Raw genomic sequence first — 13245 nt, forward strand, 5'->3', positions numbered from 1 at the left:
CTTCTCTTGAGTGCAATGATTATCAATGTATAAAATATTTTCTTTAGGGCTTAGTATTGTTTAGAAAAGAACTGCATTGTCCTCCTGAGTCAATGCATATGCCAAGACTGGGGGACAGTATTTTACTACATGCCTACATGACTTTAAGTAATGTGTTTTGAATTTCATACCTTGTTAATAATAGTATCACCAAATTCTTGAACATTTATTCTATTAATATGCAATTTCAATGTTTACAGTTATTATTTCTAACTGAATGTATAGTCAAATTTATTAAATTAGCTATATTTTTATTTATTTTTGAACAATTAAAACATTTTATTCCTCAGAGAAGAAACATTTGAACTATTGTAATGATATAAGAATGATATAAGAATGCCTCACATTTTTGTGGTTCATCATGAGTCAAGAATTATTTAAACATGTATTATAAAACTTCCCATTGTATTTTCATATGCACGCTTTTAAAATGTTAATTTTAAAAATATTTTATTGAAAAGTTTCTTTGTCTTGAAGTCTGTTTTGTAAACAAAATCACCGTCAGGAAGAAATGTACACATCTTTTCAATCATTATTAAACATTGATATGTTTCTAATGGTCTGAAAACAAAATTTTTTACCATAATGTGAATTAAAGTCCTATACAAATAGTTACCCTATGGCATGTGTGGAATTCTTTATAATAAAACTTTTTATCTTTGATTACATGGATATTTCAGATATTCAACAGAAAAACAGAAGCTTTACTTTTCCTTAATGTGCTATGCTCACATTGTGTGTTTCTGTGTGTGGGTGTTTGTGTCTAACTGTATTTGCGTCTAACTGTGTGCATGTGTGTATATGTTTCTATGTTCCTGTGTGTATATGGTTTGAATGGATGCACATATTTCATTGAGCCATGTTGGTGTAAGAAGGAAACTTACATGTGTTTATTTCCTTCTATTATGTATGATTTCTGATCCCTGATCTACATTTTCATCCATAGATGATTAATTTTACATTATGAACAAAACCTTAAATTGGTTAATTTCATGTTACATTACAACTACAAGATCCGAGCTTTTTTTTCATATTCAAAGATGCTTTTGCATAATTGTTACCCTCTGTTTAACTACATGCAAAATGAGTTAGGGTAAGGTGTCCTTTTCATAAAATTCTACTAAGCTGACCTGTAACATTAGGGTCTTCGATGAGTCTTCAGAACCACACAAACAAACACATAAACAAACTAACACACACACACACACACACACACACACACACAAGCACATGCACATGCAGAGGCTCACACACACATACACAAACTCTCCTCATTTTCAAAGTAAGAGTTTATGCCAAGCAGTTGATTAATAAAGAATAATAAAAAAAATAACATATAAAATCTCTGGGAAAGAGATGGCTTGTGAAGTGATTTCCTTCGGTCTCTATTCAAGGTTATGGTTAGGGATAGGGAGAGAGACCTGTGCTGTGTTTCTTATTGAAGGGACTCTTTCCTAGAAACTTAAAATCCTTATCACAGATATCTGACAATATAGAAACTAACTTCATAAAAATATACTTATCTACTCACTGTCTGGTAATGTATAGATTTCCAGTACATCAGTGTTGTTTTCTCAGACTACTACACTTTGATTTCATGCTATTTCCTTCTTGCTGTCATCCTAGGTTTTTGGAGCAGATTCTAAATATGAGAGGCGGTAGAGAGCTAATAGTACAGGACCCTTCCTTATACATGGGTGTGTTAAGAAATGGAGTCTTGTTCGTAAAATATATATTTTGGATTTCTAGATCTAACATCCTAAAAGATTTCAACAAGAGTGTACAGATATAGAGTATCTGTATACCATTTTACTATTTACAACCCTGATATGAGAAGAGTGCTCACTAATTTGAATTGTTATAAAAATAATTGTGCTGCTTCTCATCCTCATTTCCCTAGAGCTGTGCACATGCAGCACATGGAAGTAGGGTCTAATGCTGGAAGTCCAATTGGGAGGTAGCAAATGTCTCTTCTCTCCTTTTAAGAGCCCTCCATGACTACCTTATGCCATAATTAAAGAAAAATCGGGATGCTTAGCACTAGCACGCATGGCATCTCAGTCACCCTTTATCTTACACAACCTGTGACAGTCATGTTTGATTTCTCAGTACCCAAGATTTCAATTTTCAGATAAATATGTTATCCTCAGTGTCTTCCAGACTTATGGGAAGAAAATAAGTTACATGTTAGAGGAGTCGTTACAGAGTATAAGTTATCTACAATGATTAGATCATAGTAAATTTGTACATGAGCTTCCACATTGTTTTAAAGCATTTTTTCTCTCTGCACATTCTATAGCCTCTATATGTAACAGCAACAAACTTCGATACAGTGAATGACATAATCAGCAAGTTACTGCCAATGATGAGAAAACATGTAAGTTACTTTCAGTCTACTTTGAGTTAAAATGGAATTTTGCTTTTGAGATTCACATATGTGGAAATGTGTATATACAGCAGAAATAAGATCACTATACATTGATATATCATATTTGACAAATGCTACCTTTTTAACCTGAAGTTATCGAAGACATAATAATAGTCCTTTGAGTGACATTTTTTCTTGAATTCCTGTCTAGTTTTATGTGATTTAATGAACTAATAGCCTAATGATTTGGGCTATATGTTTAGATTCACTAGATAATAAAATTTAAAATAAATTGTGATTAACTTGTCATATGCTCACACATAATTTAACGGATACCAATGTTACTGGGAAGAGTTTTCTTTCGTCTTTGCTTCTCTTTTTCTTTCTTTTTTTTTTAAATTAGACTATACTCTCTCATCTTGCCCATTTCTTCTTGTTTTTATCTCTCTGTATGGAGGTGTAAGCGTACATGTTCTGGTGTGTTTATTTTTAACTTTGAATAAGTCTTTAATGAATGCATCTGTTTTTCTATATTCTTTTTGCATCCATATGTGTATATATCTTTGTTTTTCTATTTTAGAGTGTGCATGATTATCTCTGTTTAACTGTGTATGTATGAGTGTTGCGATGGGTTTGTGTGTACGCGTCTATCACTTTCTGTGAGTTTGTAAAATGAGAATCTCCATGATGCTCTGTCTCTGTCTCTATGCTCCACTCCCTCTCCCTTCCTTCCACTCTGTCTCACACTTTTTCTCTTTCTGTTTCATTATCACCTCTCTGTGTATGTTGGGGCATGGATGGGTATTTGGTGGTGTGTCTGCTGGTATGTTTTTTGTCTCCAGTATAATACTTACAATCTATATGGGGCAATGTCATTGGTTTTAAATAGGAGTCTAAAAGAAAATAAAATTAACAATTCTGGTTAGAGCCACTCCTGGGTGGTGCTCAATAATTCAACAGAAAGTTCTATTCCGATGATGGTTTCAAATGGATCCATAACACTTTTGCAGTGAATACGTTCCAGACCTTCTTTCCAGCATTGCATCTATTTTCCAGAATAGACCTATGTCCTTCAGCTCCACAGACAGGACATCTCACATTGAAAGCCAAAAGCAGTTTTCCCTTCTAGGTACCCTCAAAGACTCTCTGTTTTTGAGTATTTTGTTCACTGTTATCTAATTTATCATATCTTTCAAATGTTCCGTTGCTAAAGTCATCATAGTCACTGTGAATATATGCATCTGTGAGCACTAGGTTGTGTGCTCATGTTAAGTTGAAGTTAAATATTCCTTGCTCAGTATGCCCAGATGTGAGATATTACATAATGATATTCGTCTTGGTTAGTGCTAATAGCTGAATGCAACTTCTTATTTTATAGTGGATCAGTAGATCAAGGCTCCATCCAGGAGGAAAGGCAAGTACCCAAAGGTTTTCTCCTGAAATCAATCCTGTTTGCTCAAACCTGTGTTCAGAAGATATATCATTAATACTGGTCTAAATAATTTCCCTGCTACAGAGCTAGATATGAAAAGTAAAGGAAATTGCTAGACTCTTCAAGTCTCCCATGTCAGCTTATTTGTGATGGTTGCTTCTTCTTGCCTTCCAGAGCATTGAAGATTATCAACTGTGGTTCTGTTCTCGCCCTGGGGAAGCTCCAAGAGTACTCCAAGGTAATAACAGGGTAATCTAAAGAGGGACTAGCTGAGTTTGGTGAATTCTCAATGTGTCCATGCTTTGTCTTATACTTAAACACTAAAACAAAATGACTTAAACAAAATGTCATTCATTTAAATCATTATTAATAACTAATATGACCTTCAGACAAAAGATAACATCTTATAAGCAACAGTCTGACAATGACAGGAATTTTTCTGTGCTTTTCTTTTTGTAAAACTGAATTTTCCTTCAAAGGCCAACAAAACAAAACTTTAGGCATCTTCTTTCTGGAGAAAACAATTAAAAAAATCATTTGGTGATCATTACAGAATATCCTCCTACCTAGAGAGATATCTCAAGGATTTCCATAACTCACATGGTAGCTCACAACTGTCTATAACTCAAGTTTCATGGGATCTAATTCTCACATCTGACCTGCACACACACCAAGTGCAACATAGTAAACAGGTATTTATGTGAGCAAAAGACTTACACACAGAAACAAGTTTAAATCTGAAATGTTATATCTTCAATTTTTTTCTATTTATTCCAAATTATATAGATTGTTTTGTAATGAACAGTATAAATGTAGCCATTTCTCTGAATCCATGTAAAGTATTCAGTTGACATCTCATAGGACAAGTAATTCTGTAACTGAATGTGAGTTCATATTCTGATTTCTGGAGACAACCTGACTTAAACTCAGCTACTCCATTTATTGCCTTCTTTTATTTCAATACAAGATTATTGCCAAATAAATAATGTTAATAGAATTATCAGAAATGATTGAATAAGAATTAAAAAACTGAGATCACCAAGTGTGCATGCAAACCTAGTCTTTTCAAAATCCTGAAAATGTGAAGTTCTAACTCGTAAAGAAGATGTTCCTTCAAGTGACATAAATTTTGGCAGATTTAAGAGCACAACCATTCTGGAAATCAGTCTGGAGTTTATTCAGAAAATTGGACATTGAACTACCTGAGGACCCAGCTATACCTCTCTTGGGCACATACCCAAAAGATGCCCCAACATACAACAAAGACACATGCTCCACTATGTTCATAGCAGCCTTATTTATAATTGCCAGAAACTGGAAACAACGCAGATGCCCTTCCACAGAGGAATATTACTCAGCTATCTAAAACAATGACTTTATGAAATTCATAGGCAAATGGAGGGAACTGGAAAATATCATCCTGAGTGAGGTAACCCAATCACACAAAAACACACATGGTATGCACTCACTGATAAGTGGTTATTAGCCCAAATGCTTGAATTGCCCTAAATGCACAGAACACATGAAACTCAAGACGAATGTTCAAAATGTGAATGCTTCACTCCAACTTTGAAAGGGGAACAAAAATACCCTTGGCAGGGAATAGTGAGGCAAAGTTTAGAACAGAGGAGGAAGGAACACCCATTCAGAGCCTGCCCCACATGTATCCCATACATATACAGCCACCCAATTAGACAAGACAGATGAAGCAAAGAAGTGCAGACCGACAGGAACCGGGTGTAGATCTCTCCTGTGAGACACAGCCAAAGTACAGCAAATACATAGGCAAATGTCAGCAGCAAGCCAGTGAACTGAGAACGGGACCCCCGTTGAAGGAATTAGAGAAAGGACTAGAAGAGCATGAAAGGGCTTGAGACCCCAAATGAACAACAAGGCCAAGCAACCAGAGCTTCCAAGGACTAAGCCACTACCCAAAGACTATACATGGACTGACTCTGTACTCCAACCTCATAGGTAGCAATGAATAGCCTAGTAAGAGCACCAGTGGCAGGGGAAACCCTTGGTCCTGCTAAGACTGAATCCACATTGAACGTGATTGTTGGGGGGAGGGCAGTAATGGTGGGAGGATGGGGAGGGGAACACTCATATAAAAGGGGAAGGGAAGGGGTTAGTGGGATGTTGGCCCAGAAAAAAGTAAAGGGAATAGCAATCGATATGTAAATAAGAAATACTCAAGTTAATAAAGAAAAAAAAGAAAAAAGGAAAAAATAAAAAGAGCATACTCTCTCATTCAGGCCAGATTTTTATGTTTTGTCAAGTATAATCATTGTACTAAATCCTAATGCGTTTTTTTTTATTTTCCGCAATTTCTGTTTTATCTCTCTTCTCATTTATGATTTTGGAAATCTGCATATGATTTCTGAGACTTTTAGTCACTTTAAGTTAATGTGTCTTGTGATTTTCTCAAAGAACCAAATCTTGGTTTTATGGAATCTGTTTCTAATTGATTTCAGACCTGATATTATTTCTGGCTGACCTCTTCTCTTTTGTTGGTTCTCTCCTTTTTGATCTAGGCTTTTCATTGTGCTTTTAAGTAGCTAGTATAGGATATAAGAATTATCTTTGTGAAGAAAATTAGTGCTCATATGTATTTTATGTACACAGTGTGAAATCTTTAAATTGCTTAATATTAAGCTTGACAAGTGAAGTAGGATTCAAATGATGTAAAAAGTTTGTTGATATTAGTACTCCAACAGGTATGTCTTCAAACTTTTAGAGCAGAATAGAACAAAAGTCCCTCTAATACATTGCACTGCTAGGTCTATATTCTGTAAAGAAAGTGGCACACTGAAATTTTTCTCGTCATTGATTTTAGAGTTCTCAGCTTACTTAATTATAGTGTCTCTGTAAGGGTTCTAGGGTTCTAGTGTGCACAGTCTACATTATCCAGAAGAAGAAGGAAGAGGACTAGGAGTAAGAGGAGAAATATGAAGAGGAGAAATACAGCAAAGCATTCGAAATTGTATCAGAAAGTTTGCCAATATTCACTTGCATTGGTTATAATTCATGTTTTTTTTCTCATAGGAAATGATTATCCACATGACATTATAATGATAAATATTCAAAAGAACTTCACTTCACGGGACTTAAGAAACTTTACTGCTTTCCCTTCCCTACCTGGGCTGATCATGAAATATCTAAACGCTGATGCACAGGGGCAATTCATCTTAAGGCCCAGAAACTCAGCCAGAAGCCAAAAAAGTGAGTCTGACATCTTATTTTGGGTGGCTTTTCTTAGTTCCCATTTTAAATTGTCATAAACATCACAGCATAATATCATTTCCTTTCCTGGGAGTGGGTCACTGTACTAAACAAAATAAAAACTAAAAAATATGTTCCAGGTCCATATGAACAGAACTCTAAATTCTGATGTGAAGACAAGGCTTGGTTATAGGGAGAATGTTTCATTTTTTTTTCCAGGCACCATAAATTGGTATAGCAAGCACTGTGTGTATACATTTTTTTCCTATGAGAATTGCAGGTCTAAGCCATGGATCCTGATATGTTGCCCATCAAGTGATTGTATGATATAGACCCAAATTACCTTATAAACTGCATTTTGACAAACTATTGCAATGAAAGCTACATAATAAAAGTAGACTTATGGGATTAAAGATATTCTGTTGCAGGGTTGAATAGAAATTAATTTAGGCTTTTAGCTAACTCTCTAATCTCACTTCAAATTCTATAAAAATACCCTTTATTCCTATATCTGGAGTCAAAATGATGCTAAAATTGATAGACTGGGCATTTTGAATTTTTTTAAAATACTTTTCAAAGGATAGAATTCTTTTATAATTTCTCCTCACTCTCTTTTCTTGGAAACCTCCCACTTTCACACTTGATTTCTTTTAAATTTTGTCCTTTTTTTCTTAATTATTCTATTTACCTTTGAAATATTCTTCCCTTCCTGGTCCACCCCTATGAAAACCAACCTCATACCTCTGTCCCTTTGCCTCTTAGAGGGTGCTACCCCACCAACCTTCCTATTCCCACCTCACCCATATATCCTCCCTTTTTCTGTGTCATCAAGCCGTCACAAGAGCCAGGACATCCCTTCCCCCTGAGGACAGACAAGACAAGATCTGCTACATATGCAGCAGGGGCCACAGACTGGCAATGTATTCCCTTGGGTTATTAGCTAAGAACCAGGGAGCTCTGAGGCCAAGAAAATTAATATTATTCTCCCTCTTATGGGGTTGTTCATTCCTTCCCCTAATTCGTCCAATGGGGAAACAGGGTTCAGTCTGATAGTTGCCTGTAAGTATCTGCATCTGTCTCAGTCAGATGTTGAAAGATCCTCTCAGAGGACAGCCACGTCAGTTTCCTGCCTCCAAGCATATCTTTTCATCAGCAAGATTATCATGGTTTACTGTCTATACATAGGATGGACCAGAAGTTTAGGGAAGTTCAAGAGGGCCTTTCCTTCAGTCTCTGCTCCCATTTCTATCCCTGCATTTCTTTTAGACAGAAAAAATTCTGAGTCAAAAATTTTGAAAAGCGTTTTGGTATACATATATATATAAGTACACACACACACACACACACACACACACTCACTCACTCACACACACACACACACTCACGCACACACACACACACACTGATTGAGATATATTTGTCAGTCTATATAATATTATTTGTGATTTCTGCCCTCCTGATTTTGAATTAGATAGCCAGGAAGACAATATGTTCTACAGTAATGAAGGCTATTTTATACTGTGTTATATTACTCATTTGTTTTCTTTTAATTTATTTGTTTTAAGTAACATATTTAAAATTTTATTATGGATCAATATTCTAACAGAAAACTCAGAAAGGATAAAGAAACTAGAATTTCAGCTGTATTCTTACACTAAAATATATAGTCATACATATTTTCTCATGGGGGGGACATACTGCTGCTAAAATAAACTTAACAATGGTTCATGAAAATGCTGAACAAAAAACGAAGGATAAAAAGACATTAGAAAACAGAAAATTTTTAAATGTGAATAAAGGCAGGGCATCAACGAAAATGGATGTGACTACTGAAGCAATACTCTATACATATTTCAGGGAGCTTGTTCAACCAAGGTTTCTAGTATTTCATGATGCACTGTGGAGTGAGACAGCATCATCTTGTGGGAATTCCACCTAGAGAACTTTAGACCATGTCTTAGAGACATCACTAAGATTAATAACAGTGTAGGTTATACAGGAAGAAGGCTGCATAAACACAACAGAATTATTAACCTATTAAAATAGGGACATTTTGTCATTGAAATTAGTTTTGTAAAAGATTTGTATAAATTATACTATCCCATGTGACGATCTCAACTCCTGATCAGATATGAAGGAAAAGACTCTTAAGAAACAAAGAACTTCTACATCATCGTGGTGGCACAGCATCTGTGTTCCCCACCCAGACCAAATATGCACCACCCAAAAACTTAACAATGGAGGAAAACTGTTTGGAAGAGAACTCGGTTCCATTTGTCAGGATGGCAACCTGCCGTCGGCAATTCTGGTATGTCTCATATGGTTCTTCCCTGGCTCTCTTAAGACAAAAATCTTGCTTCTAAAATACCTGACCCCTTCACTTCTATGACCATGTGGAGTAAAAATTGTGTCCCAAAACATTGGTTTTAAAATAGGAGGATGAGAGAGGGTTATTCAGGAATGATGTATTAGAAATGTTGGATTTAATCCCTTAACAATTTTGTAAAATGTGATGAAAAGCAATGTTGCCTGAACTTTAAGGATTACCATTAGGGTTGGATGTTTACAACAAAAGATTGAGGCACCAAACCAGCTTGAGGTCCTGTGTGTCCATGCAAGTACTTGAACTGCACCTGTGCATACCATTTGTCTGGTTCTCACGGAGCCAATAATGCTCTGTGCTGCACAAAGTCTGACAGATATTTCCGTATCTACTTCTCAGGACATGCTGTCCCTACTAAAAAGGGAAGGGCCCACAACGGAGGGTGTCTTTCTAGTACGTCCGAGTATAACATTGTGCCAAACAATAAAAGACAAATTGGATTCAGAAGAAGAGGTGGACATGAACAAGCAATCAGTGCACATAGTTTCGTGGATCTTTAAGGTAGGGAAAGTCCCTCCATCATCCACCCTCAGGAATCCTGAGTCTATGGAATTAGTGCTCTTCTCTTTGTATTCCCTTGAGTGACAATAGATACGCAGGAGAGAAATATGGTAAGCTCAAAGTCTCCTGTGTTAACGTTAATAATGTGGATGATGTTTGTTCAGAAATTGTTTAAGCTATGCTATTTTTTGGTTATCAAATGTGAGCCCTCCCCTCATTTCTAGTAGACCCAATCTCCAAGCAAATGTCCTTATCCTCTGGTAAACAATCTTTGTGACTCTCTTAACCAATGCACAGAGCCCCAGTTCAGGACTTAGTATGTATGTTTATAAACTGTGGCTCAGAGCCACAGGATATTTTGTTCATTGTGCCTTAAACAGCTGTAGTTTTTGGTCACAGTCTCCAACCATTGCAAAGACAACTTTTTTGATGGACAAGGGCTGTATTATCTGTGAATATTCGTTAAAAATTTAAATAGAGTTAGGAGTCACACTTTTGTAATGAAATATGGACAGGGCATTCTGTAAGAACCCTGGCCACATGTTATTCCATGCTTCCAGTACCAGACCTGGCTTTCTGCTCCTCAGAAATCAGATAATATTTCTATGGTTGCTTTTGTTGTGGTTACCATAATTGTATGTTTCTCTCATTTGAAATAGTTTTCAAGCTGAAATATTGGTTGCCTATTTATGCTGGCTTGCTCAGCTGTCCACTAGAGGAATGTTGAGCTAAGGAAAGTTGTTTCTATAGTCCAAGTAAATCTGAAAATATACTCTTGGGTTTCTAGTTTGAATAGATGAAACTCACTGAACCAATATATCGTGGAACGTTCTAAGTACGGGAAATTAGCAGAGCTGTGAAGGAAGTTAGAATTAATGTGAAATTTACAGTTAAATGCATTTTGAATAATTTCCATGATTAATTTTTTTCCATGAAATAATTTTCCTCTCTTTTTAAGGACTTCCTAAAAAACATCGAAGGAAGTCTGATGACCTCAAAACTGTATGATGAGTGGATTGCTGTAACGAAAAAAGTTGATGAGGAAGAGAAATTAGCTGCAGTGCAGAGGTAATTGTTGGCAAACTCTGTGAACAACATCAACAAAATAGAAGTAATATTTGCTTACACATTAGAGATAATAGACACAGAAATATTTACTAAACACATTGAGAGACAGGAAAACGTTTCAATTGTTCACAAACACAAAAGACACATTCAAAAGAGAAGTGTGTGTTACCGAGGGAATTACAGTAGCCCAGGCTTATTATCTTATCTTCACATTCTAATTAGAATTTTTTTTCTGATTTGGATAAATATTTCAAGGTATAATTGAGTAAAAATTCTTTCATCTTATTTTCAGAGCATCAAGCAATCGACTCTATTACTCTGTTCCCTTCATTCATATTTAGAAATTGAGTGTACTTGTTTAAAAATAACTCTCTCTATGTTCAGTCTTTTAGATAAACTGCCACCTGCAAATGCTGCGCTTCTGAGGCAATTTTTTCAAATATTATATGAAATTAAAAGTAATTCTCCTGTTACTGAAATGTCTTCTTACCATCTATCTGTTGGGATAGCCCCATGCCTCTTATTCATGCACAGCTCCTGGAATAATGGAAGGACAAAAGACATTGGCAAAAAGGTAATGCCTAGCTTTGGTAAGCCTTTACAATAAAAAAGGGAAAACACTATTATCCTGAGCATCTGGGTTATTTTGTTGTGGTGGTTGATTGTTTTGATTTTGGTATTGTTTCATTTTGTAAAGTAGTACTGCTTTGAGGGGAGTTCTTCTGCAGGGAAGGAATCATTGGTGAATTTTACCTAAAACACAAATGGGTATTTGAGCTCAGTGACTCAGTCTTTAGTGGTCATTTAGAATATCCTACAATCACCCAGTGAAATAAAATGCTGTGAAATGATACAAAAAGTAACAGTTCTGGATATTGGGTCAGCAAAACAGACTTAATTCTGATAGAATCAGTGTAGAATGTGTGACATTCTACTAGCGTTCAAGGTGGTTTCCCCAACAAAACAGAGACAATTCAATTTGGATTGCTTTAATCAGATATGGTCATTATGACTCCTGATTAATGTGATTAAATATACCCTTGGGCTCTGGATGCTGGTTATGATTGGTTTAGAGAAGTGATTACTGTTCTCTGTTAGCCACCTTCCCAATACTATAATGAAATATCAAAATGTATATAATATAGTGATCGAATGGTTATATTGATTCCTAAGCATTTGAGTTTCTGATTCATTATTAATTAACCAATTGTCCTTGGACCTATAAGGATCATGTTATACAGAGCCCAACTAAGAAACAATAATATTCCTCATATTGTGTAGAATCAAAGATCAGGAGTAAAAGTTAGGGTCCCTAAGTACCTGCAATTGAAGATCCATAATTATCCCATTTCCTCCAAGAAGAACTTATTTGAAATACCTCCCAATATAATGAACCATAAGATCAAGAAGTTACCATTACTTCTCCACTAAGTCATCGCTGTTTCAAGATTAAGTAATTAAGGATATATGAAGAAATGACACTTACAGCGAGATATTGATGCAGCTGTTACCATTGCGCTGTACTGAGACATGGGAATGTAACTGCTCAGACGGGTTTGACTGTCTCTGGCTTTTTAGGCAGCCCATGGGAACTTTCAGTAAGATGGGGCCCGCATTTCCCTCCATAGTTCTGCCTTTCTAGGAGCATTCTTACAATCATGCTCACACGTGGATGTATCAAATGGAACCAAAGCTATTTCAGTGGACAGTATGTATCACATACTGGCCATCACAATATAGAACCTGGAAATCATCCTCTTATATAACATTGAACTGTGATGACCACACTTGTATATTTGATCTCACAATCTTTTAAATTTATGACAAAGCCAGCCCCTATACTTTCTAACAGCTAACTTTATCTCAGAATTTTGGACTGCACATTTTTTTCCTCCAAGATTAATAGGGAAAATGTGATTTGCAGCCAGGAAACTAACAGAGACACTCTGTATTCGCCCTCTTTTAACGCAGATTTCTCTGGTAACATTTATGATCGAAAACTGTCCAAAAATTTTTGGAGAGGATGTGGTTGCAGTGCCGTATGAAACTTCCCTATCTCATCCTCTCGGAGCCAAGTCCTCATGTTCCCAGAACACTGCAGCAAATATCAGAAACGTGAAGAAAATCGAACGTGGACTGAGCAGATGCCCCGCTGGGAGGACATGCACTCCTGGGGACTATGCACGGCCAGGAAGTCCAGCTGCCCCTCTTCCCTGTGAAGGCCCTCTAGGT

General features: G+C 36.1%; 1 protein-coding gene across 1 annotated transcript in view; it reads left to right on the plus strand.

Annotated features, from left to right (window-relative positions):
- Positions 1-13245, plus strand: part of LOC148006694 (uncharacterized) — a 44213-nt gene that overhangs the window by 7325 nt on the left and 23643 nt on the right. Inside the window, exons 5-12 of the mRNA XM_087637490.1 lie at positions 2339-2416; positions 4014-4077; positions 6885-7061; positions 9191-9369; positions 9784-9945; positions 10904-11013; positions 11398-11587; positions 12985-13243. Coding sequence (XP_087493616.1) covers positions 2339-2416; positions 4014-4077; positions 6885-7061; positions 9191-9369; positions 9784-9945; positions 10904-11013; positions 11398-11587; positions 12985-13243 — 1219 coding nt within the window. The remainder of the gene's footprint in view (positions 1-2338; positions 2417-4013; positions 4078-6884; positions 7062-9190; positions 9370-9783; positions 9946-10903; positions 11014-11397; positions 11588-12984; positions 13244-13245) is intronic.

The sequence above is a fragment of the Rattus norvegicus genome, chromosome 2, assembly GCF_021556685.1.
Source record: "Rattus norvegicus strain SHRSP/BbbUtx chromosome 2, alternate assembly SHRSP_T2T, whole genome shotgun sequence".
NCBI classification, from domain to species: Eukaryota; Metazoa; Chordata; class Mammalia; order Rodentia; family Muridae; genus Rattus; species Rattus norvegicus.